This window comes from Mchenga conophoros, linkage group LG12 (assembly GCF_057382185.1).
Source record: "Mchenga conophoros isolate Kocher_MC1m ecotype Shallow Benthic linkage group LG12, M_conophoros_male_GT1.1, whole genome shotgun sequence".
Lineage (NCBI taxonomy): Eukaryota > Metazoa > Chordata > Actinopteri > Cichliformes > Cichlidae > Mchenga > Mchenga conophoros.
In genome coordinates this window covers 35,833,889-35,861,055 of record NC_140537.1, presented here as the reverse complement: position 1 = coordinate 35,861,055, position 27,167 = coordinate 35,833,889, and the positions used below count along the sequence as shown (strand labels likewise).

Genomic DNA, 27,167 nt, shown 5'->3' with positions numbered 1-27,167 from the left:
TTTTGAAAACCATTTTAAAAAGTATTATATGAAAGTTTGATCTTATTTGACCTTGTAGATGAGGTCAGAGGTCCAAAGTAACGTGATATTTCAGATCCCAGACATCATTCCCGATATGTTGTCAATACAAACAATGGCAGTAAGAAACATAGTTTTAAGTGGCTTTATAGCACCCTCAGATCAATCTACTGACCTTAAAAGTCTGACATGATATTTTAAATCTTTATACTTTAAAGGCTCTTTGTCAACTTTCCGCCGATAAATCTGTAACCATGAATAACTTTTTATTCACTAAACTTTAGTGAATTGTTTATCAGAATGATTTAAAAATGTTTCAAGTTTTGTATTCACAGAAAAAACACACAAAAGCATAATGTGGGCAGAGGTAGAAATAGCTTCATAATGCCAAATTCACAATGAAAACAGTTGTAAAATGTACAGTTGTCTTAGTTTTTGTGTGCATGTGATTCACATCTCTTTCAGTGACGACGTCAGGTCTGCCAATATCATTGCTGATGAGAACGGGGTGGAGTGCCTCGTCATCGACAGAGAGTGAGTATTGAGATTTAAAATAATGCCTAAAAGGTTGTAAAAGACATGCTTTTGTTCACCCGATAATGACTCTGAACAAAGACGCCAGTCTATGATGAAGAACAAAGCTGTACTCTGATACATTTCAGCCGGTGTCAACATTTTCTTTTTCCAGACGTTTTCCCACAAAAATTCATTCGTTATCTCACCGTGTTCGATCGCTATCAGTGATCTGAGTTCAGATTTGGAATCAGCCAACATTCCAGTGGTTCGTTTGCTAATGTGCCGATGTCTTTTTTCTAGGACATTTGATCAGACGGTGGGCACCTTCAATGAGCTGCAGAAGTACCTCCAAGGGTACGTGGCAACACTCGATCGCGACGACAAGAAGAGACATGCCAAGTAGGTGCAGCACCCGATGTTCACGACAGTGAACAAAAATGTTCTGAGCATGGAAAAAGAAATGGGTTGCATTACAGAGAAATGACTACTTATTGCAAAACAAACTGCACATCACTGCAATGTTTAATTATTCTCAGCTTCTGGGTTGATACAATGTCTGCAAGTTTTTGTGTTGCAAAGGAGATTCACGTTATAGTTTTTTTCATGCTTAGATTTTTTTACCTCTTGTTTCAGTTTAGCTGTTTTTACCAAGTTAAAGTAGAAACGTGACACACCATCCTTCTTATCCGGGGTATTTAACGAGTACTGAAAACCTTCTGTTCTTACTGCATCCACATCGAACTTTTCCACTTCTATCAACGACTCTGTGAGCTTTACACATTCATCCCTTTTCAAACACACTTTACGGATAATACAGCGAGGAGAAGACTCGCTCAAAATTCTGATGAAAACATAAGCTGGTGTTCGCCATCTGAGGCACTCGTCTGTTAGCTGTTTTTTCTCTGTTAAAGTTTTCATTGGCTCACTTGTCAGCAGATGAAATGTTCAGATATTCACTTAAATTGTAATAAATTATGATTTGAAAGATACAGATGTGAAAACTCCACTCACAGATGTACAGTAGTTATGATCTACTGCTTCTCTTGCTAAATGTTTAGGTTAAGGTAGACACTCTGTTTTTGTCTGTGTCTTCCATCCAGGAGGTCTGTGTCACGCCACCAAAGTCAGCCTCTGTCTCCTGACGTCATCCAGCTGAAGGAACTGGTTTCCGAATTCTCTTCATCCAGGCCCTTTGATCACCTGGAGGTCATTGCTACCCTTGGGGTCGGCGGGTTTGGACGAGTAGAACTGGTAAGAGCTGACCTTTGGTGAGTTTGAGAATCTTCCAGCATTCAGTTTGTCTGCAGTAACTGAAAAAATGCAATCTGTTGGATTGAGAATGCCTACTGAAGAATATCCTATTTCTTTTTGGGGTTATTATCCATGAGCGCTGCGCAACCGGTTTTGCAGCATTTGAATCTTTGCAGAGAGTGTAGTCCTACACACTCTTCATCCTGCTGGTTGTATCAGCAGTAACACCATCAATAAACACTAGTAACCTCCACCGTGTTCGATGGTTGATGCTCTTCTCCATCCTTTTCTCTTCCCATCATGTTAATCTTGGTTTCATCTTTGCAAAGAATCTTTTTTTCAGAATTGTGCAGGTTCTTTTAGATGTTTTCTGGCAAAATCTAATCTGACCTTCTTCATATAGAAATTATTATTTTGATAGTGCATCAATTTACTCTACTGAAAGTTCATTAGGACGGTGTTTTCATGGGTAGGAGTAAACTTAGTGTTTACATGGGAACCATGCCTGCTGTTTGAGGTCTGTGCTGAGTCACACCCACCCTGTCATGTCCATCTGCAGGTGAAGGTGAAGACTGAGGATGTCACCTTTGCACTCAAGATCATCAAAAAGAAGCACGTGGTGGACAACAGGCAGGAAGAACACATCCACTCAGAGAGGAGGATCCTCGCGGAGGCTCGCTCGCCTTTCATAGTCAAGTGCGTCCTCTTGCCCAGCCTTGGAACTCATTTCCATTTTTTATCCTACATGATGAATCTCTGCTCCATTAGTCTGGGAACACAATGCTGCGCTTATTAGTTTTTGATGAGATCACCGTCGGGGACCTGAGCAGATTACATCTTCTCAGTGGGGTAGAATAGCAGGGGATATTGAGATGTCTGCTAAGAAAATGTGGTTATTTCTTATGAAATATTGCAACAGGAGCTTTTCTTTGTCTTTTGTGAGATTACGATGATCCGATTTCACCGTATGCAGTGGAACAGACTCTGATATTAAAGCCATTCTTCACCTTCTGTAACGCTCATCCAGCTAACCTCCTCTTCATACACTCTGTGTACCTATTTTATTCCTAATCTGTTTTCAAGACCGACGTCGGGTGATGTAAGACTTAAGGCTACGTACGGTGGCATTGTGGTGGAGTGGTTGACACCCACGCTGCAGTTTTAAGAGCCTTTAAGCTTAATGTTGAATCACGGATGTCGATCTAGGCTCCTATTTACACTAAAATCTGAAAACATTACTTCATATATTAAGCTAGAATTAATTCATTTATGTGATAATTACAGCTCGGGCGAAATTTAATAATTTAGGTGCCCTGCTTCCTGTTTATCATATATTTTGTATTTTTGTTGCTTTTCATGGGTAATCTAGCAGCCTTCTGCTAGACCGTCAATTTTATGTTACAATCTAAATACAATGATTTTTGTGCAGTTTTAGCATCATTTATCAAACAGTTTTCAAGATATAATTTTTTGAAAAACAAGCCGTTGACCCACCTGATTTTCCCCACGTTGAAATCAAGGCAGTATCAAGAAAAGTCCAGCACTCCTGCAAAGTCCAACATTTGAGTACCAGAGATGCGTTACTGTAATACTTTAATACTTTTTTCAAGTAATGAGTAAAGTAAGGGATTAGTATTGCAAAAAAAATTAGATTACCGTTACTTTCCCGTAAGCACGCTGCATTACTGCGTTACTAAATCGTGATTTTGTTTGTGAGAGTGTCTCGTGACAATGACGTTAAGCGCGTGCGACCATGCAGAGTTTAAAGCTTGGAAGTACTGACATTACTTTGATTCCGTAAAAAGTGACAAAAACATTAGCGTCCGCTGTTCACTCTGTGTGGGAAGAAAACTTATTTTTGCATAAAGTTAAAACTAATAAAACAAGTTTTCAAAAGAGACTTTTTCATTTGATTCAATTTTACATGATGGATTATGCAGAAAAACAGAATTTGGCTGAAAGGTCTATTGCTTCATTACTTATCCGGGTTGTGTATCATGTTTTCAAAAAGTAACTAAGTAATAAAGTAACTAATTACTTTTGAAAATAAGTAATCAGTAAAGGGATTACTTTTTTTTTTGTTACTTTCTTGGAGAAGAGCACTGTTGACCACACACTAAAACAAACAAAAGAAAATTCACATTGTAAATGACAACTACTGATTATTTTGAATGTGATAGTTGAATTTAACAATACTGTTGTAAATATAGCATAAAGAATACTTTAATATAAAATTGTTGCCATTTTCATTCAACTTTCATGGCTGATTGAGCAAATATGACATGTTTAAAAACCAAAATATCAGTGGAGTCAAAATAGAATAAATACTAGATTTTCCAGATGGTATCGAATTATAACTCAGAAAGTGATTTGGTTAAATATGTGCAAATCTTTTAGACCTGAGAGTCTTAGCAGTTGTCTGCCCCTGATGGTTCTTTCACCAGCTGCACGTCTGGTTGTCTTCAGTCTCAAATATTGTCGGGTTCTTTATGAAACTGCGTCAACCACATAAATAAATCAAAGGAATAAAAAGACTAATGCTGATCTCAAATGATGATAAAATGGCATTTGTTGTATTTAAAGCTAAACTTGTTTGTGTTTCATTTTCTCCAGACTGTATCGCACATTCAAGGATAACAAATATGTGTACATGCTGCTGGAGGCCTGTCTGGGTGGAGAGGTCTGGAGTCTGCTCAGGGACAGGTAGGAGATGCCAACCATTGTCTGGAGCCACTGTCACAAAAGCTGCAAAAGGTTTTAATAGGATGTTTGGGTTTTGGTCTTCAGGGGCAGCTTTGATGAATCTGCTGCTAAATTCTGCATGGGCTGTGTCACGGAGGCTTTCGAGTACCTCCACCGGAAAGGTGTCCTCTACAGAGACCTGAAGCCTGAGAACCTCATTCTGGATTCTGAAGGATACATCAAACTGGTGAGATTAGTTCCAGAAAGTAAACGCATTTTGTCTCAGAACCATGAAAGAACAACACTTGTCAGCATGTTCCTCCCGCTTTGATGACCAGTGCATTTCTTATAGTTTGGAGTCATCAGGCTTAATCAAAATGTGTGTTTCCAGACTCCAGGATGCAACCGTTTTGGTCTTAACTCATTCACTGCCAGCCATTGGCAGTGAATGAGTTAAACCCATTGACTCATTCACTGCAATTGACGGCTATAGACGTCAATTGCAGTGAATGAGTTAATTGCGACCAAAAAAGTCTGTCAGGCACAACTAAACATTTCCTTTGGTCACACCTGTGTGTGCGCCTGACATTTGGCAGGTCTGTGAGCGTTTTGCTTTGTTTTTTTCTCCACCCACGTTCTGCGTCATCCATTTAAATGCTGTGCAAATTGATGCAGCTAATTCCTCTGCTCTGCGAGTGCTGTGAGCTCTACCGTGCCCTGATCTGTGACTCACAGGTGCTTTTAGGGTTTGTGGCTTGAGTCACAAGTTTAGTGTTCTGCCGAGTATGTCATGTATTAGTGACATATGGTGAATTATTCACTAATATAAGAATGGGAGCATGGTAGCACAAGGGTTAGCAAGAAGGTCCTGGGTTCGACTTCTGGCCACTGTCTTAATAACGTGCACCAGTGCATGCAGTATGAAGTATAGTTTAAATAGTTTGGTAGTAAGCAATTAAAAGGGCTACTAAAAGAAAGGGGGAGCACTGTAGCTACAGTTTTAGTGGTTACTGGCACATTTACTGAAAGCAAATCAAACTTTGACAGCGTCACAACATTATAGCTTCATTACACATGAACATCACGTCTGCTGACCCAGCAGGGCAGTGAACAAATGCTATGACAAGCTAGTTATGGATACAGTAAGTAGGATGGATAAGAAAACAATGAATTAGGGAGAAATTCATGTCACATAACACATTTTTTGTTGATTGGTTTCTTTTTCATGTGTCTGATAAAACTGCTTAGACGTCAGGATGTTTTATGGCATCTAAGCAGACATAAGCAGCACAGTGGTTTCTTAAAGAGTAAGGCTTTTAATGTAGGCAGGTATTTTTGTGGAAAAGCCTTAAAGGCTCCCCAGAGGACTTTTAAAAGTTTCAACATTACTGTATACTTGTATGCTGACAGGCTGACAGTAAACATCTCTTTAAAGACTAAACTCTCCTTTTCCAGGTCGACTTTGGCTTTGCCAAGAAGATCAGATGTGGCCAGAAGACTTGGACCTTCTGTGGCACTCCAGAGTATGTGGCACCAGAGATCATCCTCAACAAAGGCCACAACTTCAGTGTGGATTTTTGGGCTTTGGGCATCCTGGTGTTTGAGCTTCTTACCGGCAGGTTAGAGCACGCGTTCTTCTGTGATTCCAATCTGCAGCAAGATCATCCTTTCACTCATCCACTTCACTCTGCCCACTGACCTGCAGTCATTTTTACACAAAGTACTGCTAAAAGCTTGCTGAATATCTGCCGATTTTTTCTTCACTCCACAGTCCTCCGTTCTCAGGAATTGACCAGATGATGACGTACACTTTCATCTTGAGAGGCATTGAGAAGATGGACTTCCCGAAGAAGATAGCAAAGAGACCGGAGGACCTCATACGCAAGCTATGCAGGTACACACTCACATGCGCAGGCCGACATACCTGAAGCTTAAGTAGACACAAAATTCTCGATTCAGATTTTCAGGACAGAGTCTGATGATGGCTGATGTGCTCAGTATACCTGACACCCAGGTACATTAAACAGTTTTCTTCAAGCTCTGAACAACAGAGCAGGAAAACATAACCCAACCATCTTGGAACTAGCACAGTAATTTGGTGAAGAGTTAATTTCCTGACTTTGATCTGTTTTATAGGCGGAACCCCTCAGAGCGACTGGGTAATCTCAAAAATGGAATAACTGATATTAAGAAGCACAGGTAAGTAGGAACTGACTCATTTGTTGTGGATCTCAGCGGGAAGATTAGTTCCACAAATTAGCACTGATTGAACATTATGGATGAAGGCTCGTGGTTCATAGCCTTTACAATTAGATAATCACTGAACAGTGTGCAAGAGCAGTCGGATGCAAACATCGTCAAGGCTTATCAAATGATTGAACTTGCCACTTGCCTTTTTCCTTTACAAAGACAGCATGAGGCTACCGCATTACAGGAAACAATATATACTCATAATGCAGGGATTGATATGTTGTTCTTACACGTGATGCTGACCTAGTTCTCATTTTCCATACTGAGCCAGGAATAGAAGTCAAAGTCCAAGTAAAATGTACAGAAAGAGTTCTTGATCCAGAACAAGTGACATTTAACAACCACTCGAATCACTGTTCAAACTTTAAATTGGGACGTTTCCTACTTTGCGTTTGTTCTGACAGAGTCAAACTCATATATGTAAATGTGAGAAGATAAATACACTTACAGATGTGTGTTTTCTCTAATGTATCTGAAGGTGGTTTAATGGCTTCAACTGGGAGGGGCTGAAGGCAAGGACGTTACCATCGCCACTGAAAAGAGAAGTAAGCTGTGATCAAACTTGTAACTTGTAGTTCCACGTCATGACTGAAGCGTGATTAAACTTTCAGAACAAAATATCTGTTTGCTGTTTAAAGTGTGCAGGAGACCTGTAGGCATATTAGCCGGCTGAAACAATGATCGCGGGACTTTGTCTCTCCTTTTGTTGTCTGAGCTGCACTTCAGTGTGAAGGCCGGGACAAAAGATAAAAGCAGCTACAGCAGACAGGATGAGGCAGCTCCCAGAGCAATTTGTCAGATTCACCACTTCATTTACACCAGCACCGCTGCCAATCTTTAGTTCACTTCTAGCTTTCTTCCAGCCTCCTCCTGTCTCTGTAAAATCTCTCAGGAACTTTGATGGAGTTCAGATTTATTTTTCATCCAGTTTCCATTTTTTCTGCTTTTCTTAATCTAGCAAGTGCTGATTGCTTGATTTCCCCAAAAATCTTACTGTAGTTGCTTATCTGACTTTAGCCAGTCAGTGTAGAGCCCGAGGAGCTTTCTTCCAGCACAGAAATACCTGTCCCACAGCAGGCATTTCTTCCTTCTTACCCTTACGTGTGTGTTATGAACGCACACCCAATGTCTTATAGCTCCTGTTGTGGAAAAATGGGCTTAATAAGGATAAAGGAGGTAACTGTCAGGTGAATTCTCAGCAAGACATGGCCATCATGCTTTCTGCCTCCTGCACACTTTATACTGTTCCACATTGGAAAAGGAAACCAGTGTCCCCCGCTCATGTGTAGTGATTTATCACGAGGGGTCACCACAGCAAGTAGCTCCACATTTGATTTAAGTTTTATTCCAGCTGCCCTTCCTGACACAACCCCAAAGGGAATTTGTATTAACCTTAAAAATGCCATGTTGAATTTTGTTGCCCCATCAGTTGTTACTATTTGATTTCAGACCAACTCAATGCTTTGCTAACCATCTCTCTCTCCTCTTCCTTCCTTTGCTCCATAGCTTACAGGACCAACAGATCACAGTTACTTCGACAGCTACCCTCCAGATGATGACAGTCCTCCTGATGAGCTGTCTGGTTGGGACATGGACTTCTGAGGGCTTCTCCTCCATCTTTCCAACATTTTCCTTCCACTGCACACATTAACAACTAAAATCTAACAGCAAAAGTGGACTTACAGGTGACTTTACATCACCTCAGCCATGGTTTAGCAGCTTTATGATTGTCACAGATTGACAGATAATTGAAAATGGGATATTACCAAAAGGTAAACCCGTATTGCTCCTGCATCTTCATACAACATGTGCACATTTGAATGGAAGCCTTCAAAGGTGTAAAGGTTTACTGCTTGACTTTTCTTTTACTCTCTGTTTCACACTATTTTTGACAAAGATGTCGAGAAAAATCGAAGCGATTCAGAAAAGTTTTAAGCTGCTCCAACAGCCGTGTCAGCGTTCAACATTCGAACAAAACTGGATGTGAAATGCAAAAGCTTTTACCTCAGAGCAGTCGGGCCACCACCAAGACATTTGCCAGAAGCAGATTAAGAACATTACCAGAAAGGATTTTATTAATGCCAACAAAACAGAAGGTTCTGGTTAATGGTGCTCAGTGTCACATTAATTAGCATGAAGCTGCCTAGCTTGACATACAGGATTAATGTATTAATCGTTAACCCAGACAAAACTTCAGATGTAGCCCCGTTATGCAACAAAAAAGAAAGATTTCTAATATTTGTGTTGAATCACATTAAGTCAGGTAAGTTAACACTCCTTAGCTGGCTAATGTTAGTGGGCTAAGAGGACACTCAGGGCTACTGTGGCTGCACAGAATCAACTAGCTCAATTTGTGGTATTACTGTGGAATATAACAGGTTCTCATAGTTAGAATAAGTAAGGTTAGCATCACAGTAGGATAAAATTCTTTCTATACCTTCTATATGACGTACACTCATCAGCAACTGGGAGTCACAAGCCATATTATCAGTTCAACACCTCGTGCAGCCGCAGACACTCGGTAACAAAAATGCCACACAAACGGCTTCATCGGCTCACTGCAGAGTTAAACAGCTCGTTATGAAGCCGTCAGCCTGGAACCGGGTATTGGGATACACTAGGAGTCCATAATAACGCTATTATAAACATTAATGAGCTTCTCTATAATCTGCTGCTGATATGTGCTGCACCAGGGTGGTGTGCTGGATAACACCTCCACCCCATATTCAATTAAAATGTTTATTTTTATTTATATAGGCCCAGTTCACAACAGTTGTCATCTCAAGACTCATTACATTATAAGCTAAAGACCCTACAGTATTACGGAGAGAACCTCAAAGATCACATGAGGTAGAGAAGCAGAACCAGCCTCAGGGAGGGGCAGGAAACTAACCAAAACTACAGGAGAGTTGATCCCATGCAATAGGGCGATATAAACACATGGGAAGTGATAACAGCCAGCACTGTGACTGGGAATAAACTCCTCCATGTAACTGTCCCCTTGTGGAAGTTTGAGCCCCTCTGTAAAGCACAGTAACCCTGTGAGTTATTTTAGAGCTGGTGAAAGAGAACGTGCACTTTAACCAATCCTGAACGTGCACTGTTTTCTTAAAAACATCTCCCAGTGGCAATGTGGGCATTTCAGGGTAGCTTTCCAGTTGGTAATACCCACAAAAAACAGTAAAAACAAAATTTATTGTGCTAACATCACATTAGAGTAACTACAGACATGCAGAAATTACAGAAATGATTCACTGCCGTGTTTGTAGTTTTTGATTTCCTGAAGTTATTGGGTACAGCTCAAGCTTTTTTAAGTTTGCCCTCAGGCACAGTACATTTTATGGATGGTCCAGAAACACTCGGATGGTGTCATCGAGCTTCATAACCGATTGCTTTGGAGGGACCAAGAGTTTATTCAGCTCAGCATTCTTTGCCATACGTCATACTATTCTTATTTTCAATTCCCTAATTGCTCTTTTACTTCAGAAACATCGATGCGGCCTTTATTTCTAACAGCTAAAGGGAATTTGAGGAGATGACACTGCATTGAAAACCAACACACGCTGGATATGAACCCCAACAGAAACATCCATGAAGCATCTGTAGCTCCTTGTGCCAACTGTGTTATCCTCACAGCCTCTTCACTTTTGTCACAGATGACAAACAAAGACAGGAACACCTTCTCTCCACTTGAATCATAAAGTGTGAGCGTCTCGCGGTGGGCTTCCTGAGCCGGAGACACGTTTGAGCCGTTGATGATGTGAGGAGGAACAGCAGAGGCCGAAGTGAGCAGAATATGTTTAGGGTTTACTGTGAGGTGATTCTGAGGAACCTGGGGTTTAAATTGGTGTGTTTTCCATTTTAAACATTTGAGGTACCACGTCTCTGTGTATATACTCAATAATATAAAGCACAAGCATCCGAAATACACAGTTTATACAATCTAACCTACTTGCTCCTTTATATAAACCTTAAAAAAAAAACGGGTGAGTGAATTTGTAAATATCATGTATATTGTAAATGTGTCCTCTGATTGGTGAATGTATGTGTGAGTTTGGAGGAGCAGTGCTGTTTCAGGACAGAGTTTTTTAACTGCATTTACACAATCCCTTCAAACAGATCGGTTTAACATTTGAACTTTTTCATTTTATTAGTAAAGTGGCATTAACTCCAATTTCCTTTGGGCTGATCTGGAGGTTCTAGTCCACAGCAGATATTTCCTTTTCCTTTCAACAGCCCTAAAGAGGTCTTACCTGTGGTTGGATCACACTCAGAGATGTGGGCCGTCCTACAGTGGCCCACTTGTTGCTGCAATGGAAAACCGGAGGTGGATTTAGACGTTGAATTCACAAATTCTACTGTCATTACTGCAGAGGTAGATCTGATGGTAAAAGCAGAGGCATTTTGGTTAATGGCAGTCAGCGGAGCTCTCTCTGACAAATGAAGCTAGTGGTCTGTGCGTGAGAGTGGAAGTTGTTGGTTTATTTAAATGACTCATGATGTCTTGCATTGTAATCAGAAGATTCTCATCACAAAAAATGGAAATGTATCATGAGTGAAAGTGCAGTTTTATGAAGGTAAATATGATGCAAAATTCACGGGCCTGTAAGATAAAATGTAGAAAACATTTTAAGTTTTGTTTTCACTTTTAAAAATGTTTCACACTCTTGTGTTACATCTACAAGCTCTCACACGTTGCTACATGTTTACCTTAGTACAGTTTAGGCCAGCAAGCCCACGGGGTGTGATCATAAAGTTATGAGAACGGATCAATAAAAGTTTGATCCATTCTCACCTTGTTGTGCAACTTTGGACCATTTTCAGCGTGGCTGCTATTCTCTCAGAGGAAGTCCCATTATGTAATTGTACCTCTGGTATGTGCTGGATTTATTCCACTGCGTCAAAATGGTGATTCCTCAACCCTTCAGTGGGTGTGCTTCAACCTTTTAGAAAAGCAAATCTGTCGAGTGTACTTTGCACTCAAACTGGACAGCTAAAAACCTGCTAAGCTGTACCTGCAGACCCAGCTCTCATCAGCCGTGACAGTGCGAGATACAAAATCTGGGTCAGCTGGAAGCAGAAGTCTGAGGTTGGTGAGAAATCGCAGCACGGACAGTGAAATTTGTCAGAACTGGACATCCGGGGAGGGATCTAAAAATAGCAGCCACGCTGGAAGATGACTGAGAAGATGACCTTATGCGATTGGCCAAATATAAATCAGGCAAAGCTTTTGAATTTTATGAATATGTTCGAAAGTTCTTAATCAAATGTTATAGTGTAATAACAGATATGTGGGGAGGCAGCTACATAGCTGACTTTAACACTTTAAAGTGGTTGAAGACAAAGTGATTGAACTTAACTGGATTGCTAATCAGCACACATAATGTGCTACACTGTATCTATACCTGCCTTTGTCTGACGCGATCCTGAAAAAATATATATACACTGTATATGAACAAAAAGTAAATAATCTAATAAAAAGGGAGCACACAAACATCCCTGTACATACAGATATACCTTTGAATTTTGGTACTTGTACCTCAGAAACAGATTTTGTGTTATTTTCAGGAGGTACAGAGGGAGAAAATACATGAACTTTAAGTATTTTTCTTTGTTTTAAAATGGGATACAGCATTTCATAACCAAAGGTTGACAAAAATTAAATACAATAAAAGTCTTGATAGATTTTGTTCTTGCATACTTTTATTCATTTCTTTGAATGCTTTGGAAGGAGGGTCCGAGCTCAGAGGAGGGAGACCTTTAAACAGTTCACCACACTTTTAGTCAGTAGTGACAAATGTCCATCGCAGATATAAAGACCATCGACATTTCTGAGCTTCGGCCCCCCCTTTCCCAGACCACACCTTTACAAGATATGCAACATAGAGAAAATAAATAGATGCATGTTAAAGGCCTTTTCCATATACAAATATATTTTATGAAGCTTATTGTACAGGCATTTCTTTGTTTAACCTACAGCACAACATTTACACGAGAAGATGAAACAGTGAAGTAAAGGTCGATGCGCTGCGCTGTAGATGACTGCGCCGATTCATACTCGGAAAGTTGAGTCACAAATGCAGAAAAAGCAAGGATCCAAAAAGTGACGCGTCAGCAGTCGTCACATCTGCAAAGTTGTACTGGCACCAACGGAGGAAGCCACTTCATTCTATAACATGCATTTCTAAAAATCGTGTCGGCACAAAACGAGGAAGCACAAACTGTAAAACGTGTCAGTACAAAATATAGAAAGTTACACAATCTGCCCTCGGGTATTGACACAAAATAAATGTCTCTGGATTATCAAAATGGTTTGAAATACATTTGAGAATAAATTCCACAAAAGAATACGCGCTATGTTCACTCTGGAGCCTATTTTGTACCATAAGAAAAATACTCAGCTGCTTGCTTTGACTTGAGCTTCACGATGAATCAACTCGAACTTTTTGTGAAGCAGAAATCCACCCATTCAAAAAGGCACTTCTATCTCAAAGACGCATCATTGTAGTAGAGTGAGCTATATACAAAGGCAATGTACAAGTGTATAGAAAAAAAAAAAAAACGCTGCTATAATTACGTCTACTTGCTCTGAATAAATATTTGGTTTTATGAACTGTGACAATAACGCACAACTCAAGGCAAGGTTACGACATGTTAACTGCTCCTCCAGGTGTGCCTGTTGTTTGTAGCTGATCTGACTCGAATAACACACCCTCTAATGATTTATGTAAAACCCACTCTGTAGAATAATACACAGTAATAATAATGACGGTCATATTGCTCAAAACGTGAATAACAGAAAGGACATAATAATGCACAGCTTGTTTTTGCTTCATCTCATTTTTTCTACTGCCACCACTGTACCCAGCTGATGCTAGTAGCTTGCACCAAGTACCACTTTTCTGTTTTTCCTGAAGCTGAAAAACAGCACAAAGGTGAAACTGAAATCCAAGTAAAAGTCAGAGTAGCGGTACCTTTCAATATCCTATACCTTCAAGAAGTTTTTTTTGGGGGGGAAACAGGTAAAAAAGAAAAACTTGCATATGTATTTTTTCCTGTGAGAATAAAATTTTGGGAGGAGAGTATTTAAATGAATCATAAAAACTTAATTTGCTAAGTTTGGTAGCAGGCAGTTTACTGCAAATTGTGCTCAATTTAACACTGAAAAAAGTTCATTTTGACCTGATAGTTGGAGTGTTCATTTATTTTAAGCCATCTACCAATTTGTACGAATGAATGGCTTAAAGCTGTCAGCCCGTCCTAAAGCTCTTCCCCCCAAATGCCTACAGTGCAGCCCGACATGTTTCTGGTCCTCAGTAATACTGGTGTTTTCATGAAACGGATCAGAACGTAACTGAGTTTGAAGCGGAGCTTCGCAGAGAAGAAAAACGTCCCAGCAGAAGTTGCACCCCTGCAAAAAATCCATCTTCTGCTGGGTTTTAAAGGCACCCAAATTACTTTTTCAGAAATTTTATCCACCTCCACCTCCGAGACCTCACGCAACACTTTCCATCAGTTTCTAACAGAAGAGTATGTCAAAAACATATTTCTCCTTCAGCTGCCTCTCACTGAGCATTAATTTTTGCAGTTCTGGCCTCATGCTAACAAGTTAATCTGGCCTCACCTACGAGGTTTACTCATGAAGCTTTTTCATTTTCTTGGAGAAGCAAAACATGCCTCAGAATGTCCCTGTTAATGAGGAGACCATATGAATGTAGCTTACTCTTCCACCTATAATAAACTCTAAAAAAAATGTTGGTTCTGTACAACAACAGAGTTAAACATAAATATGTAAAGCAACCTAAAAGTCTACGTCACAATTCTGGCTTTGGAATCTAATATAACCCTTTATAGCAGCCAAGCCAAAAAATGATACAATAAATTCTCGTATGGTGAATAACACAGTGATAGTACAGACATAAATACTTACACATAGTAACAAAAACCATGCAAATGCGAGCAGAGGTGACCTGGAGGTGACAACTTCAAGCTGTGAAGGAGAGAAAGATGAGTACAACCACCTCGCCCTTCCACGGGCACCAGCTGAAATGAAGATCTTTTTGGTTTTTCCTGAAAAGTGAATATTTTCCTTCAGTTTTTGTCTCTTTTATGCCTCAGCTGGTGTTTGTATGCCTTGATAGTGGGTTTATGATCGCATCCACCCTGCCGTCGCCCAACTGATAACTGAGCAGCGATGATAAATACGTTTAAAATACAACTTTTACTAGGATAACTCACGTGATCCATTTCTTCCCACTGACAGTCACATCGTCACCTGGAACAACAGGCGGTGCTCTCCTCCAGTGCAAAAGGGAAGTTGTATTCACTTGATATTTGTATCTGAGTGAGTGTATGACTGCAGGAACAGGAGAAGAGACCGTCTTTATGGCTGTATGTGGGGTTTTTTGTTTGTTTGTTTTTTACTTCTCTTTATGACACGAGGTGTGTGCGATGAGGCCTGGGAGGAAAAAGAAACTATCTACAGGCGCAGGAATCTACTGTCATGTTGGGGTAGACTTTCAGCACCACATTCTTGTCCTCGTCAAAGAAAAGGATGCTGAGGGAAGACATTTTCTCGGGGACACAGCACGGCTCGGGGATGCCTGGGATGACGCCCACCGCCCGCACTATGCTCTGGATGGTGGCGTGGTTAGATGGCTTCAGAGCCTTAAAAAAAAGAGCAAATAAATGTCATTTTAAAGTAAAAGTTAAACAGTTATGAACTTTTGATGAGCCAACAGGACATGTTTCTAACAAGCTGGGCCTTGTTTTCCAGAGTCACAGAAACCCAGAGTGATAGCAAATATTCACACGTACATTTATTTTTCCTTCTACCGAACATATTTGAAAGCAGAAAAAAGACATTCAAAACGTCCCCAAATGTATAACCAATTCAACAATATCAAACTTTACTTGTTGCTGAAGTTCTGCACATGTAGTTTTCCTATTTGCCATTTAAGATCATATATAATCTTATTTGTCAAGGGCATAGCAATATTATTCAGTGCAACTAGCATGCAGCATTGGCCGAAGGGTCTGTGGGTCTGAATTTAAGTTCTACACGCCCAGCAGTTCACCTGCACAGCTGCTTCATTCTCAACAGGAACTAGTAAGCGATAGAAGTCTTCCCACACCACTCCACAGGAAAAAAAAGTGCACCCTTTTAATCATGGCTATTTAGAAGCTTCTAAAACTTCAACCTGACAAACGAGACAACGTTTTCTGCACAGGCTGAGCAGAAAAGCTGCAGGAGAGGGAGGCGGCTGCCTTAAAAGCCCTAGGCTCTACTTCTGGGACTAATTACCTCCGACTACAAAGACCTGTGACTCCGACTTAATGAATTAAGTGGATGTAGCTCGTGCATTCCGGCCATGTTTAAAATACCTGCGTGGTTATCTTATCACCGGTGCCACGAGCTAAAAGGGAAGTTGATGTTTAACATCAGGCAGATGTTTTTTGTGTCTCTCACTTATTTCCATCTTCTGTGTAAAGGCTTAACGTTATCCTCTGTAGATACTTCATTCAAGATACTTGGTTTGTTTTAGGTAATAACATTTTTATTGAATTTTGATGAGGAGGTCAACCAGCTGTTTATGAGGACGCCGGTTTTCTTACTAAGCATGTTAGATGACATCTGTAGCTTCACTATTACTGCAGGTTTAATATAGTAGGACTGCTTGGGCTAAATCTAGATTTACATCTGATGTGCATCTTTAAAGACAAAGATACAATCTGAAGATAAAAGCATGAAGAACTATCTGCACAACTACTGTAACTACTTTAACCCTGCTGTTGAAGATCAAAGCCAATGACATAAGGCTTGCCACTGTTGCCTGTTATATAAAACAGAAAGATAGCAGGGACCCCTGAGGTTGATTTTCCCCATGTTAAATTAATGCAAAGCAGTAAAGAGACTGCTATCTGAATGTAGCCCGTCCTATTTACATAATGTATACCATACTGCAAAAAAAAAAAAAAAAGTTAAAGACTAATGTCTGCAGTCTTTAGTTACAGAGCCAAACAATTCTTACAGGGGTCGCCAAGCCAAGCCAATAATGTACACTGCTGGTATAGAAACTGATGGCTCTAACTTTCAACTATTCTTATCATTTGCTTATGCAGACATGACTGTCATTTAGGACTGCGTCATAAGGAATCATTAATAATCACCATGTAAAGAAATGGTTTTCAAAAAAGTTACTCTGGAAAAACAGAAGCTACTGGATTTAACTTTAGCTTAAAAGTATGGGGACGACCACCTAATGGGCTTCACTATTGTCAGGCAGCCAGAGCGGAGGCCATAAGGATTTCTGCAAGTACGGAGATGGTTAAATGTTCTTTCCTTCCACAAATTCTGCTTGGATAGACAAATTATTTGCTTTTCATTATAGCAACTAAATAGACATCATCCTTTCAGAACCATTAGTAAATTCACTCTGAGACTTGCAAATGATAAAGTTGTAAAGATGGGCTGCTGGTGCTAGCATTGCTAACGTTAACCTCACACAGCACATGAATCTAGGGCAAAATACCACGCGTATTTCTGCAGTATTTAAAATATGATAAGATTGCAGTGAGAGTGGTTTCTAGTGGCTCTTAAATATTAGAAAATTGCCAGTTGTTTAAATGAGAGAAAAATAGCCCAGGTGACCAACACTTAAACATTCAAAACTGAGACAGTATAACGGATGAGGTTAAGCATTAGCCACATATTTATTGTAGCTATGTTAAAGAGACATTTGTTAATCCCATTCTTTTCATAATGAAAATAGATTTTAAATCTGTGAACTGTAGAGACAGGAAGTTCAGTTAATTAGCAGTCTGGCTAGCAGTGCAGCCTAGCATTGGCCGATACTGAATGACACCCGGCTTCCATGGTTACGTGTCAGTGACTCTGACACAAAATGTATAACTACAAATTTTTTAAATATCTATATACTGCAGAACTATGTTGCTTTGCTAAGCTATCACAATTTTCCATTACAGACAGAAATAAATGTGCTATCGCTGTTTTTTGTACTTACGTAGCAGTTGGTCTGATTTGTTTTCTCCAATTTAATCAGCTAGCAGATTATTCACCATCTTTAATGGCCATACTTTATTGCCTCGGACCACCCTTTGGTTCTTTGCCCATGTAGAGGATATAAAGAGTTCTGCTCCTGCAGATCACCTGTAAGTTGCCTAAACTGCTTTCATAAAACTTTTATCTGCACTATTAATATCAAAACCGAACAAAAACTAAATTTAACAAAAAAAAAAACATTGGTTTTTGGTTTATTTATAATCTTCAGTTGTGAAAAAACAAAAACAGGTTCCCAGATGTATTGTCTAGAGAGTATTGAATTAGTGCTACCATTTTAGGCTGTGATCACTTTAAAAAGAAAAAATTCCATCTTTAACCAGCTCTCACAAGTGACCCATCTATAATGACGAAGTCTACCAAAGATCAGCTTTCCCTCTTCATATAGCTAATTGGTAGAAATACTATAATTGCCACCGTACTGAGCTTTACCTTCTCTAACCCACTAATTTTTTGCTTTGGCACCTTTAGTACTGTCTAAAAGCACTATAGTGTGGTGCTACCGGGCTTTGAATCTCACCTTTGGCATGGGGAACTGGCAGGACCCTGAGCAATAATAGGCATCAAACGACTTGGGCGATATAATCCATTCGCTCCATCCAATGTCGGCAAAGTCAACTTTCAGGTATCTCCGAGCGCAGTTCCTGGGCTCGTTCCACTGCTTCTTTCGCGCCTTTTTAATCGTCTGCTCATCAAACTGTAGCAAGGGCATCTTATGCCGCTGATTCTTGCGTGTCTTTTTACGCGGCCGGCGTGCCTGTTTGTTTTCAAATGGTTCGTAGGGAGTTGTCTCGTCCCAGCCGGTCGTCTCATATGGGTACTCGGGACCAGGAAGTTCATTATTTTGCAAAGGTAGGAGAACATTCACTGAGCGCCTGTGTCTGGGCTGCGGCTGTCCTTCGGTGTCGTTTTGCTCTCGTAGTCCCACTTTATGGAAGCCGTGTGAAATGGAGCCCTCACCTCTCACTGAGTGGGGCCTCTGGAGAGTAGCTACCACACTTTCAGGCTCTGAAATGGCAGAGTCATTGGCATAGACCAGGATGTAGGGTGAGCGGTCTGACAGGAGCTTCTTCCACGGCTGGGAACCTTGTGAAGCCACTTCAATCCCAATAAGCAGCTCGTCGTGGTGTTTGGCCTGGTTGACCACACGAGTTATGTCCTTCCACTGCCAAGATATGAAGTCCCTGTAGAGGGTGGACACATTGATCCGAAAATGTCCAAGAGTCCTCATCTTGTTATCCACAGATGCAAAGCTCCAGATGACCATGTGGATGTGGCTGTGCCTCCTGGGACCATGGCGAGCGCAGCTTTTGGACCTGGAGCAGCCCTGGGTGCTGTTCTGAAGGTCTCCAATGTAATAATGAAGAGTAGCTGACAGGATGTCTTCTGATTTGGTGAGGGAGGTGAGGTTGAAAATCTGCAGCTGTTTCTTGTTTATAGTACCTGTGCATATAATGAGTAATATCATGAACAGAGTGCAACACGGTTCACATCATTTCAAAACTGACCATGGCCTTTCCTAAACTTTACTGCTAGTAATAATAATTTATATGTTTGTATTTCCTCTTTTTAGTCCAGCGTTTTCATCATCGGGCTTATGTTGTGCACTTTTTTTGCTCAGGTCATGAAACAGTTGTTCACCCTAATGCAATAGAATTATTTTGGGATTTTAAAAAACGTATTAAAAAAATCATTAATTACAAAATATTTTTAAAGATCGGCAGGACACAGGACAATTCACCCAAGCTTTAACAGGCTTTCATTTTGAGGATTGCTTCAATCAAAAAGAAAATTGTCACTGTAAAGAAAGAACAGACCAGTACTTTAGAAGGTTTCTTTAACATTTTAAACATGTCATTGCTTGCAACAGCATAGCAGAAACTCCCACTTATCTCCACTGCTTTGGGATAAAAGCAGAAATTTCAAGCAAAAACCAAAAACTCCTGCATGGCCAAATTCTTCTGAGGATCAATCGTGAAATATGTTTGTGATTTGGGTGAACCTGCCCTTTAATGCTATACCATACAGCAGCCGGGCGACAGGAGGCAGTGTAATCTAACAAAGTTTAACCCTAAGTGGCAACTGGTCGCCCCATGGTCCGAGTGATAATAACACAGCGAAGTGTAAACACTTGAGGGTTTATTGGATTAAAGTTACTATAAATGAACCTGAAGAAGAGGGGAAAAAAAGCTCCAGCTGAAAGGACATTAGCGCTCGCTGCAGTGGAAACTCAAACGCTGCTACAGCTCAGGCAGTCTGGGCAGATGCCAGATGCTGGCTCGAGAGAAAATTTATCAAGACTATCTGACAGTAAAATCTGAAGGTGTGAACAGTTGTGCGGCCAAGCTATGTTAAATTGCATGCCACCATCTGATGCGAATCTTTTACTCTTACTGGCAAAAGGAATGCGTAACAGGTTGTTCACATTTCCATTACTGGATCAACAGGTGTATTTCTTTTTCAGCTCCGCACACATGAACGGCATCGGTCTTAACGAATTTTACATTATGCTCTATAAAATAAGACTTACTCAATATTATAGATGTTCTTTCTACTTTAAGTTTTTCATCTATAGATGGAAAAAATGTGCCGATTTGCATTTTTACTATGCAGGTGATTCAAGCTGATTGAGGCAAAATGGAAACATATAACATCAAAAAGGCATGCCGGTCACTGACTTCTATGCTGGTAGAAGTCGGTGTTCTTAATATACATAAAACATTTGATACATACCCCAATGCGCTTTGAAACTACGAACAGTGTTGCCGTCCTTGAAGGGAAATCCAGCGCTGTTGTACTTCGCGTAAAGCATCTGCATGTGCTCCGTCATCGTATCCTGTAAAAGCGCATCCCGGTCTTCTTTTGTCGCGTATTTTTTATCCACCGAATGCGTAAAATCCACCTTTAGTCTCTCGGGGATATTGTCCGTTTTCAGCATCGCGCACAATCCAAGGCACAAATAACTCCATCCGTAAAGCAGCACGATCACAAATCGAGAGTAGAGTGCCATGTTCGAGGCAAAGGAAACGTAGCAAACGAAAAAATAACAGCTGTGGAAAAACTAACACGTTTCCGAAAGTGGCCCCTATCTCCAGAAACACATACCATCACCTGAGTCCTCTGCAAGAAAATGACACCATCACCTTTGACACCGGTCACAACAAGAGAGGAAGATGCGTTATCCAAGTTGTCTCTACTTTTGATAAGTTGCAGGTCTAAATGTGTTTGAGTCAGTAAATTAAGTCAGTAAAAAGATAAAAATAATAATGATAAAAAGGTTCCGGCGCGCAGGATGAGGTGTGAGAAAGCAGAAGGAGAAAAACTGCGCCTCTCCGACTCCAAGCTGATTTCAGGTCCAGCAGTCAACCGTCCCTCAGTCTCAGCTTTCATTGAAGGTAAAGCATGTTGTGCTTGGTATTATAGGGCTTGTGGGACCAGCTGGGTATTCCTCTCTCCTTTCTCTCTCTCACACACACACACACACACACTGCGCACACACACGTACACATGCTCACCCTCAGAGAGAGAGAGGGGGAGAGAGAGAGAGAGTTTCCTGTTCAAAATACTTCTACGCACATTCAGCCTGGGGACAAATTATCTCGAATTATCTCGTTATCAAGAGCCGAAGGGGGCGTGTTTTGTCGGTTGACTCGAGACGGAGAGCGTGAAAATATTTTACTAAACGACATTCCAGAGGTTTATTGAACTGATTTCAACACCTAAACTGCTGCCAGAGAACAGCCCCTCCGTGCGCAATTTCTACTCCGCAGAGCTGCGCGTCCGGGCCGCGCTGCTGAATGAAGCGGCTTATTGTCGGCATTAAAGGCTTTCTTCCCTACTTAGTTTAGTTCAATGGAGTTAAGCACACACATCCTGTACCATCACAGTCCGATCCGGATGCATACTGTTCCCCGCCTTCCCCCCAAACAGCCATCAGGCGGGGTTTGAACACCCCACCCAGTCGGCCTGCAGTCCCCCCCACCACTGGTCCTCTTTCAGGGGCACTCGGGAGGAAATGATTAGGGCATTTCCCCGCCCTTGGACATCTGATGGCAATAATATTAGCATGCCATGTCTTTCATAGCAGTCAACAGGCTGAATGACTTTAACGTCTTCAGCTGCTACCAGATAAGCAAGAAGCATCAGGAGAGGAGCGTGAAGGCTCTGCCTTCCATTCTACTTTTGGAAACTCTAGGAACCACAAGCAGGCCTGCACTCAGAGAGCAAAGTGCTCTATTGGGATATGAGATAATATGAGGTCTTTAAGATATGACGGGGCCTGATCATTTAGCACTTTGTAAGTTGGATGTTGGACAACTCTGGATTTAACTGTAAGCCAGAGTTAAAACCAGTCCCTAAAGTGGACAGTGATTAAGAGTAGTACTGCCCTCAATAATAAAACAGTTGTCAAAGGAAAAGAAAACTTATTCAAGTAAAGGAACTTACAAATGGTCAAATTCAACATGTATGTCCGTGACTGTTGAACTGGTGAGTTTTAACAACGGTGCCCGTGGTATTTAACTATCCAATGAAAAACCAATTAATTGACTCCTGTGCTGAAAGACACTTCAAAAAAACCATGACTTTATAGATTGAAACAAATGTTCCAACAACACTTCAGCTATAATATTTAGTTTAAATCTTCTATTTTTTTTATGTTAACACCCGAAGTCAGTTCTGAAAATAAAGCCAACATGAAGTGTCAGAAACTGCAGTTCCACTTGTGGCCACTTGAGACTGGCCCAAAAAGTGAGTCAATCTCGTATATTTGTATAACATTCCCAAATCTATAGCATTAAAACAGATGTTTTGAACCTGGTTTTGGTCTCGATAGTTTCACCCTTCATTAAAAATTGTACAGAAAGGCTTTTAGGTATAACAACACAGGCGGCTCCAATCAGCAGAAGTCTGCTAGGCCACACCTCTGCTAATTAGACATTTTTATTGGGTTTGTATTTTTGGACAGGTGACATCCTTCTCAAGTTAGCGCATTCAAAAACTTGGGTGTCTACGCTGCCCACTCGCCCATCCAACGGGTGACAACAATAACCCATCAGCCTTTTTGGCTGAGGGGTAAGAAGTGGTTGTGTGTTTGAAAGTGAAAGCGCTGTAATTTAGCTTAGGATTTAATTTGGAATTTATTTTTGCATGTCAGCAGCTATCACTAGATTCACAAGGTTATTGTAATATCTGCATGCCAATATTAATCTATTAATCATAAGGTTGTAGGTAATGAGATGTCAAACACAATAATCTATGAGTGAAAACTACACAAAAAGACAAACTGAGGTGAAACTGAGCTTGTTTCATAGAAAAGACTGAATCGTGCCTCTGCTGCAGTCTGAATCCACCACTTTGACTCAAGTTGTGCATATTAGACCTCAGACCTCTAACTAATGTTTTAACATTAGGGGTTTTAACGCTTCAGTTAAAACCCCAACAGCTTAAAAGCCCAATAAAGGAAATGAAGGGGAATATTACTGTTTAACCTGGACTTTATTGTGAAATCATCCCTGTTTGCAGACACATGATCTGGGTGGATTCCAGTAATCATTTTAAATGCTGTTTTCTACAGAGGTAAGGCATTCAAAGAACAACCAATGCATTTCAGATGCAGTGCACTTGTTTGCCTGTTTGTTTTAGATGGCCTTTTTCCCGTCTTGTGCACATCTGCTGTTTTCATTGGAAGGTATTTGGAATGACTGATGCAACTTTCAGGGTGGGAGAGAGAATAAAGCAGCCAGTTCCATCGCCATTACCTGGCCACATAAATGAGCCGTGGCCTGTAAACCTAAACAGCTGTAGATGAGGGTGAAGTGTTCATTTGCTGCCTGACTTCTCATTTCCAAACACAATTACAAAAAAATCTCCAAACTGAAAACAGAAAAAACAACAACAAATAACCAAGTAGTGAGACAGGCAGGTGGAAGGTTTCTCAATTACAACATGCCCTGCACTCAGGTTAAATATGCTGTTCAACAAGGCAGTCAACAGAGAAACCAGGTCTGAATATACTTCTGCTACTTAGGTTGTAGTTTCAGCAAGAAACAAAGAAACAGTTTAAGATCAGTTTACACACCAGCAACCACAAATAGATGATAAAAAAAAATACATAAAACTGCACGAAAACATGTTAAAGACTGAAAATAGGCACATCCTACATTCCCATCTGTGTCACTTTTATAACTCCATCAGACTTTTCACCAGCTTTGCTCACGATAACCACAAAAACAGGCCCAGAACTCCTATCGTCTTTAAAAAAGGGAAGGAAAAACAAAAGAACAGTAATGATTAACAACCCCAAACCAGACCGTCATTTCCCTAACCCCAGTTTTTACAGAACCACAGCCCAAATAGCCTTGTCACCACACATATTATTTCAATGAGGACAACAGGGTCCAATTCGGTGAAAACAAACAGATGCAGCAAGTGGAATGCTTCTCTGGTATCAAGCCAGATGAGAAACATTAGACGTTTGTATTAGAATGAACTAATTTGTTTGAAGCTTGTGACTTTCAGGGGAAAAACAAGTGATAGATTAGTAATGAGAAAATTAATATAAAGGCGAGATAAAATGTGGAGGTGACAGTGTGAGCTTAAAGGCTCAGCAGTTAAGGAAATAAGCTTATTTGATTTAGATGAAAAGATTGATACCACTTGCACGTCTGTGCAGCAGATAAATGTTCAGATACAGGTTCAGAACAGCCACTCATAAAACCCCAATCCTAACCCCTAGCCATTTATTTATTTATGCGTGCATGTCTGGATTAATTAACCAAGATTTAATGTGTTCATTATTGGTTACTTACCTTTGGTAGGTTTTTGATTTGAATCTCCTGGCTGGCTGAGGCCTCTCTGTGTGGAGTTTGCATATCACTGTGCCTACACGGGTGTCCTCTGGGTAGTCCTCTACCCTCAGACTTGCTAGTTAGGTTAATTGGTGACTCCAAATTGGCTGTAGGTGTGGATGTGAGAGTGTGTGGTTGACTGTCCCTCTGTTAGGCCTGTGACAGACTGATGACCTGTCCAGGGTGCACCCTAAATCTCGCCCAGTGAACGTGTTTAGTCCAAAAAAGGACTAAACACAATAAACAGAGGTAGATAAGTCTGAGAAGCAGCATTACTGCTATCCCCCCAAATTTTCTACATGCAGAGACATTGAGTCAGCAGAATGTACAGAAAGCAAATTTATGAACTAATAAAGACTCAACTTCTAGATTTAGATACTGTTTCAAAAAACAACAAATAATAATCCTGAAATTAAAGGGATTTAAGTTACCAAAAGCCCTCTGAGAAAATAATTTAAAAATGTCATAGTGAATGACTAATATGTAAATGATAGGGCACTTTGATGTCCCGTAACGTGTGCCTTGCATCTGGAAACATACGGAATGCTTTAAGCCCATTACCCACTCTTCCAGTCCAATTGGAGCTACCGCAGCCTGGGGGAGGACATGAAAGCAACCCCCATCATCTTTCAAAGCTCTTACGCCTTTAATTTGTTTAGACAAACAGCCCAAAACATGCCAGACCAAATGATGATACGAGCCTGGGGTCTCTGAGCAGGTTCTTGCCCCTAACTAACTCTGCTTGCTTGGGTAAGTGCCAAAAGCACAGTCAATCCCGACCTGGATGCAACAATTTAAGGCCAAAGTTAGACATAAAACCCCGGAGTATTTGCAAAGAAACTTCCAAGTTGTCACACAAGTCCATCAACTTCATCCTCTGGGATTCCTCAGTTTAAAGCCTTTTTTTCTCCACTACAACACCTCCACCCAGATGGCATGCATGATATGAGGGGAACAGTGTAAATGATGGTCCAACTACAGCAACTCAGTCAAATTAGAGGCTTCCAGTGCTCTCCAATATGTGCCATATGTATGCAAGTGTTGGCGACGGCCTGTGAAGTTTAGACTGTCCTGACGTTGTGGTCGTAGATGACAACATGGATGTAGATGTCCGACTGCAGGAATGTCCTGTTGGAGTCCTCGCCAGGACCAGACTGAAACCCAGCACAGAGAAGTTAGTGGTGCTTGTTTGGGGGTAGTGCTGTCTACAGTCTACAATCGTGCATTCAAACGCAAAGCAAAGAACTAAACATTTGTGATGTTTTCGACTGGTCTCATGAATTTTCAAGATCTCAAGACATGTTTTCAGAAGCTGTATAAGAAAAGATGGATGTAGCGTCCGTCTGTAAAAGTGAAGCCAATGTGGACAACTCTAAAATCTGCACTTTCTCTAATGGCCAGCAGGGGGCATTAGACAAGGAGTCAGATTCTATAGAAGTCTATAAGAAAAGGCCCCTACCTGTCACTTGATTTATGACATTATTAAGGACTTTCTGTACAAATTTATGATCTGTATTTATGAAAGTTTTCTGTTTTTTTTAGAACAAAAAAGGTGAATTCATGAGACTTTTTAAACATCATCTTTATTACTTTTTTCTGCATCAAACCTGCATCATTTAGAACCAAAACTGTGAGCTGAAAGAAGCTAAAATCTTCAAATAAATACAGAGTTGCTGTGGTTTTAGAAATACCAAAGATAGCTTTCCAGTGCATGGGAATATTAGTTTCAGTGTTAAATTAAAAATATCACCATACTGAAAATGTGACAGCTGCCACAGAGAGAGTATGTTAGCAATTAAACAAAACCGCACATCTCTAGAGCACACCTCTTTATAATAGCAGGTATATTAAAGGGGAGGCCAAGTGCTGCATAATTTGACAGTGACTGTAACTGTTCATTTTCCAAGATGTTTTGTGTTACTTTGGCTGTCAAAGCTGACACAGCCCCACCACTAAGATGTGAAGCCACTACCAGCTGGGAACATTTATTTCAGGCTAAGTGTGTCAAAAGCTTCTGGAGGGAACGGAACCATAGCGAACCATTACACTCAATTTACACTTTTACCTAAGCCACACTTGTGGGTGTCCTAATAACTGAGACAGTCTTCCTCTGCAAGTTGAAAAGAGCATCAATAAAAATAAGCCAATAAACCTGATGTCACAGACACAGTGAGAGATAATGGGAAATGCTGCTTAAGGCCAAGCATTTTTTTTTTCAAATGTTATAGAAACCAAACACTGTCATTAACACTCACATTTAAATTCATGTCAGCTTACCCTGTTCTTCAAATTTGAGCATCAAGGGGTTTTTTTCTCTCTAACTTTTACTTTGCCAAGCCAATCAAGCCATTGTCATAACTGAAAAATGACAACCCCTCCACCCCAACCCACTTTCTGGCAGGGATAGAAAAGCGGTCATGGAATGACAAAGGCAGAAAAACAAACAAGCCACCCCAAATGAGTTGATGTGAGCTTTGATTTTGGAAGGTTCTCCGGTGGCTCTAAGGCCACATGAGCAGCTA

General features: G+C 40.6%; 3 protein-coding genes across 5 annotated transcripts in view; 1 reads left to right on the top strand and 2 right to left on the bottom strand.

Annotated features, from left to right (window-relative positions):
• Window positions 1–12,400, top strand: part of prkg2 (protein kinase cGMP-dependent 2) — a 37,713-nt gene extending 25,313 nt beyond the window's left edge. The window contains exons 9-19 of the mRNA XM_085295527.1: window positions 484–552; window positions 835–933; window positions 1,635–1,785; window positions 2,345–2,481; window positions 4,399–4,488; window positions 4,573–4,714; window positions 5,923–6,086; window positions 6,239–6,361; window positions 6,604–6,666; window positions 7,196–7,262; window positions 8,224–12,400. Of these exons, the coding sequence (XP_085151653.1) occupies window positions 484–552; window positions 835–933; window positions 1,635–1,785; window positions 2,345–2,481; window positions 4,399–4,488; window positions 4,573–4,714; window positions 5,923–6,086; window positions 6,239–6,361; window positions 6,604–6,666; window positions 7,196–7,262; window positions 8,224–8,319 (1,201 nt within the window). The 3' untranslated portion in view covers window positions 8,320–12,400. The remainder of the gene's footprint in view (window positions 1–483; window positions 553–834; window positions 934–1,634; window positions 1,786–2,344; window positions 2,482–4,398; window positions 4,489–4,572; window positions 4,715–5,922; window positions 6,087–6,238; window positions 6,362–6,603; window positions 6,667–7,195; window positions 7,263–8,223) is intronic.
• The window catches only part of cfap299 (cilia and flagella associated protein 299), a 134,221-nt gene that overhangs the window by 30,624 nt on the left and 76,430 nt on the right, over window positions 1–27,167 (bottom strand). The window contains exon 6 of one of the 3 annotated variants that reach the window (XM_085295529.1): window positions 23,233–25,799. The exons of 1 other annotated variant lie outside the window; for it this stretch is intronic. In XM_085295529.1, the coding sequence (XP_085151655.1) occupies window positions 25,707–25,799 (93 nt within the window). In that variant the 3' untranslated portion in view covers window positions 23,233–25,706. Of the gene's footprint in view, window positions 1–23,232; window positions 25,800–27,167 lie in introns of those variants that run through there. One more of the 3 variants, XM_085295530.1, reaches the window with a different exon arrangement.
• Window positions 12,401–21,619, bottom strand: bmp3 (bone morphogenetic protein 3). The gene is made up of 3 exons (XM_085295528.1): window positions 20,531–21,619; window positions 18,318–19,240; window positions 12,401–15,384 (listed from the first exon to the last, which is right to left on the bottom strand). Exons 1-3 carry the CDS (start codon window positions 20,805–20,807, stop codon window positions 15,193–15,195), a joined length of 1,392 nt encoding a protein of 463 aa, XP_085151654.1. The 5' UTR covers window positions 20,808–21,619; the 3' UTR covers window positions 12,401–15,192.

Coding starts and splice junctions, on each gene's coding strand:
- bmp3 (XM_085295528.1), bottom strand. CDS start 20,807: ATGGCACTCTACTCTCGATTTGTGATCGTGCTGCTTTACGGATGGAGT. Junction 19,241..20,530: donor TAGTTTCAAAGCGCATTGGG/GTATGTATCAAA, acceptor TTATATGCACAG/GTACTATAAACAAGAAACAG. Junction 15,385..18,317: donor GCCAGTTCCCCATGCCAAAG/GTGAGATTCAAA, acceptor CTTTTTTTTAAG/GCTCTGAAGCCATCTAACCA.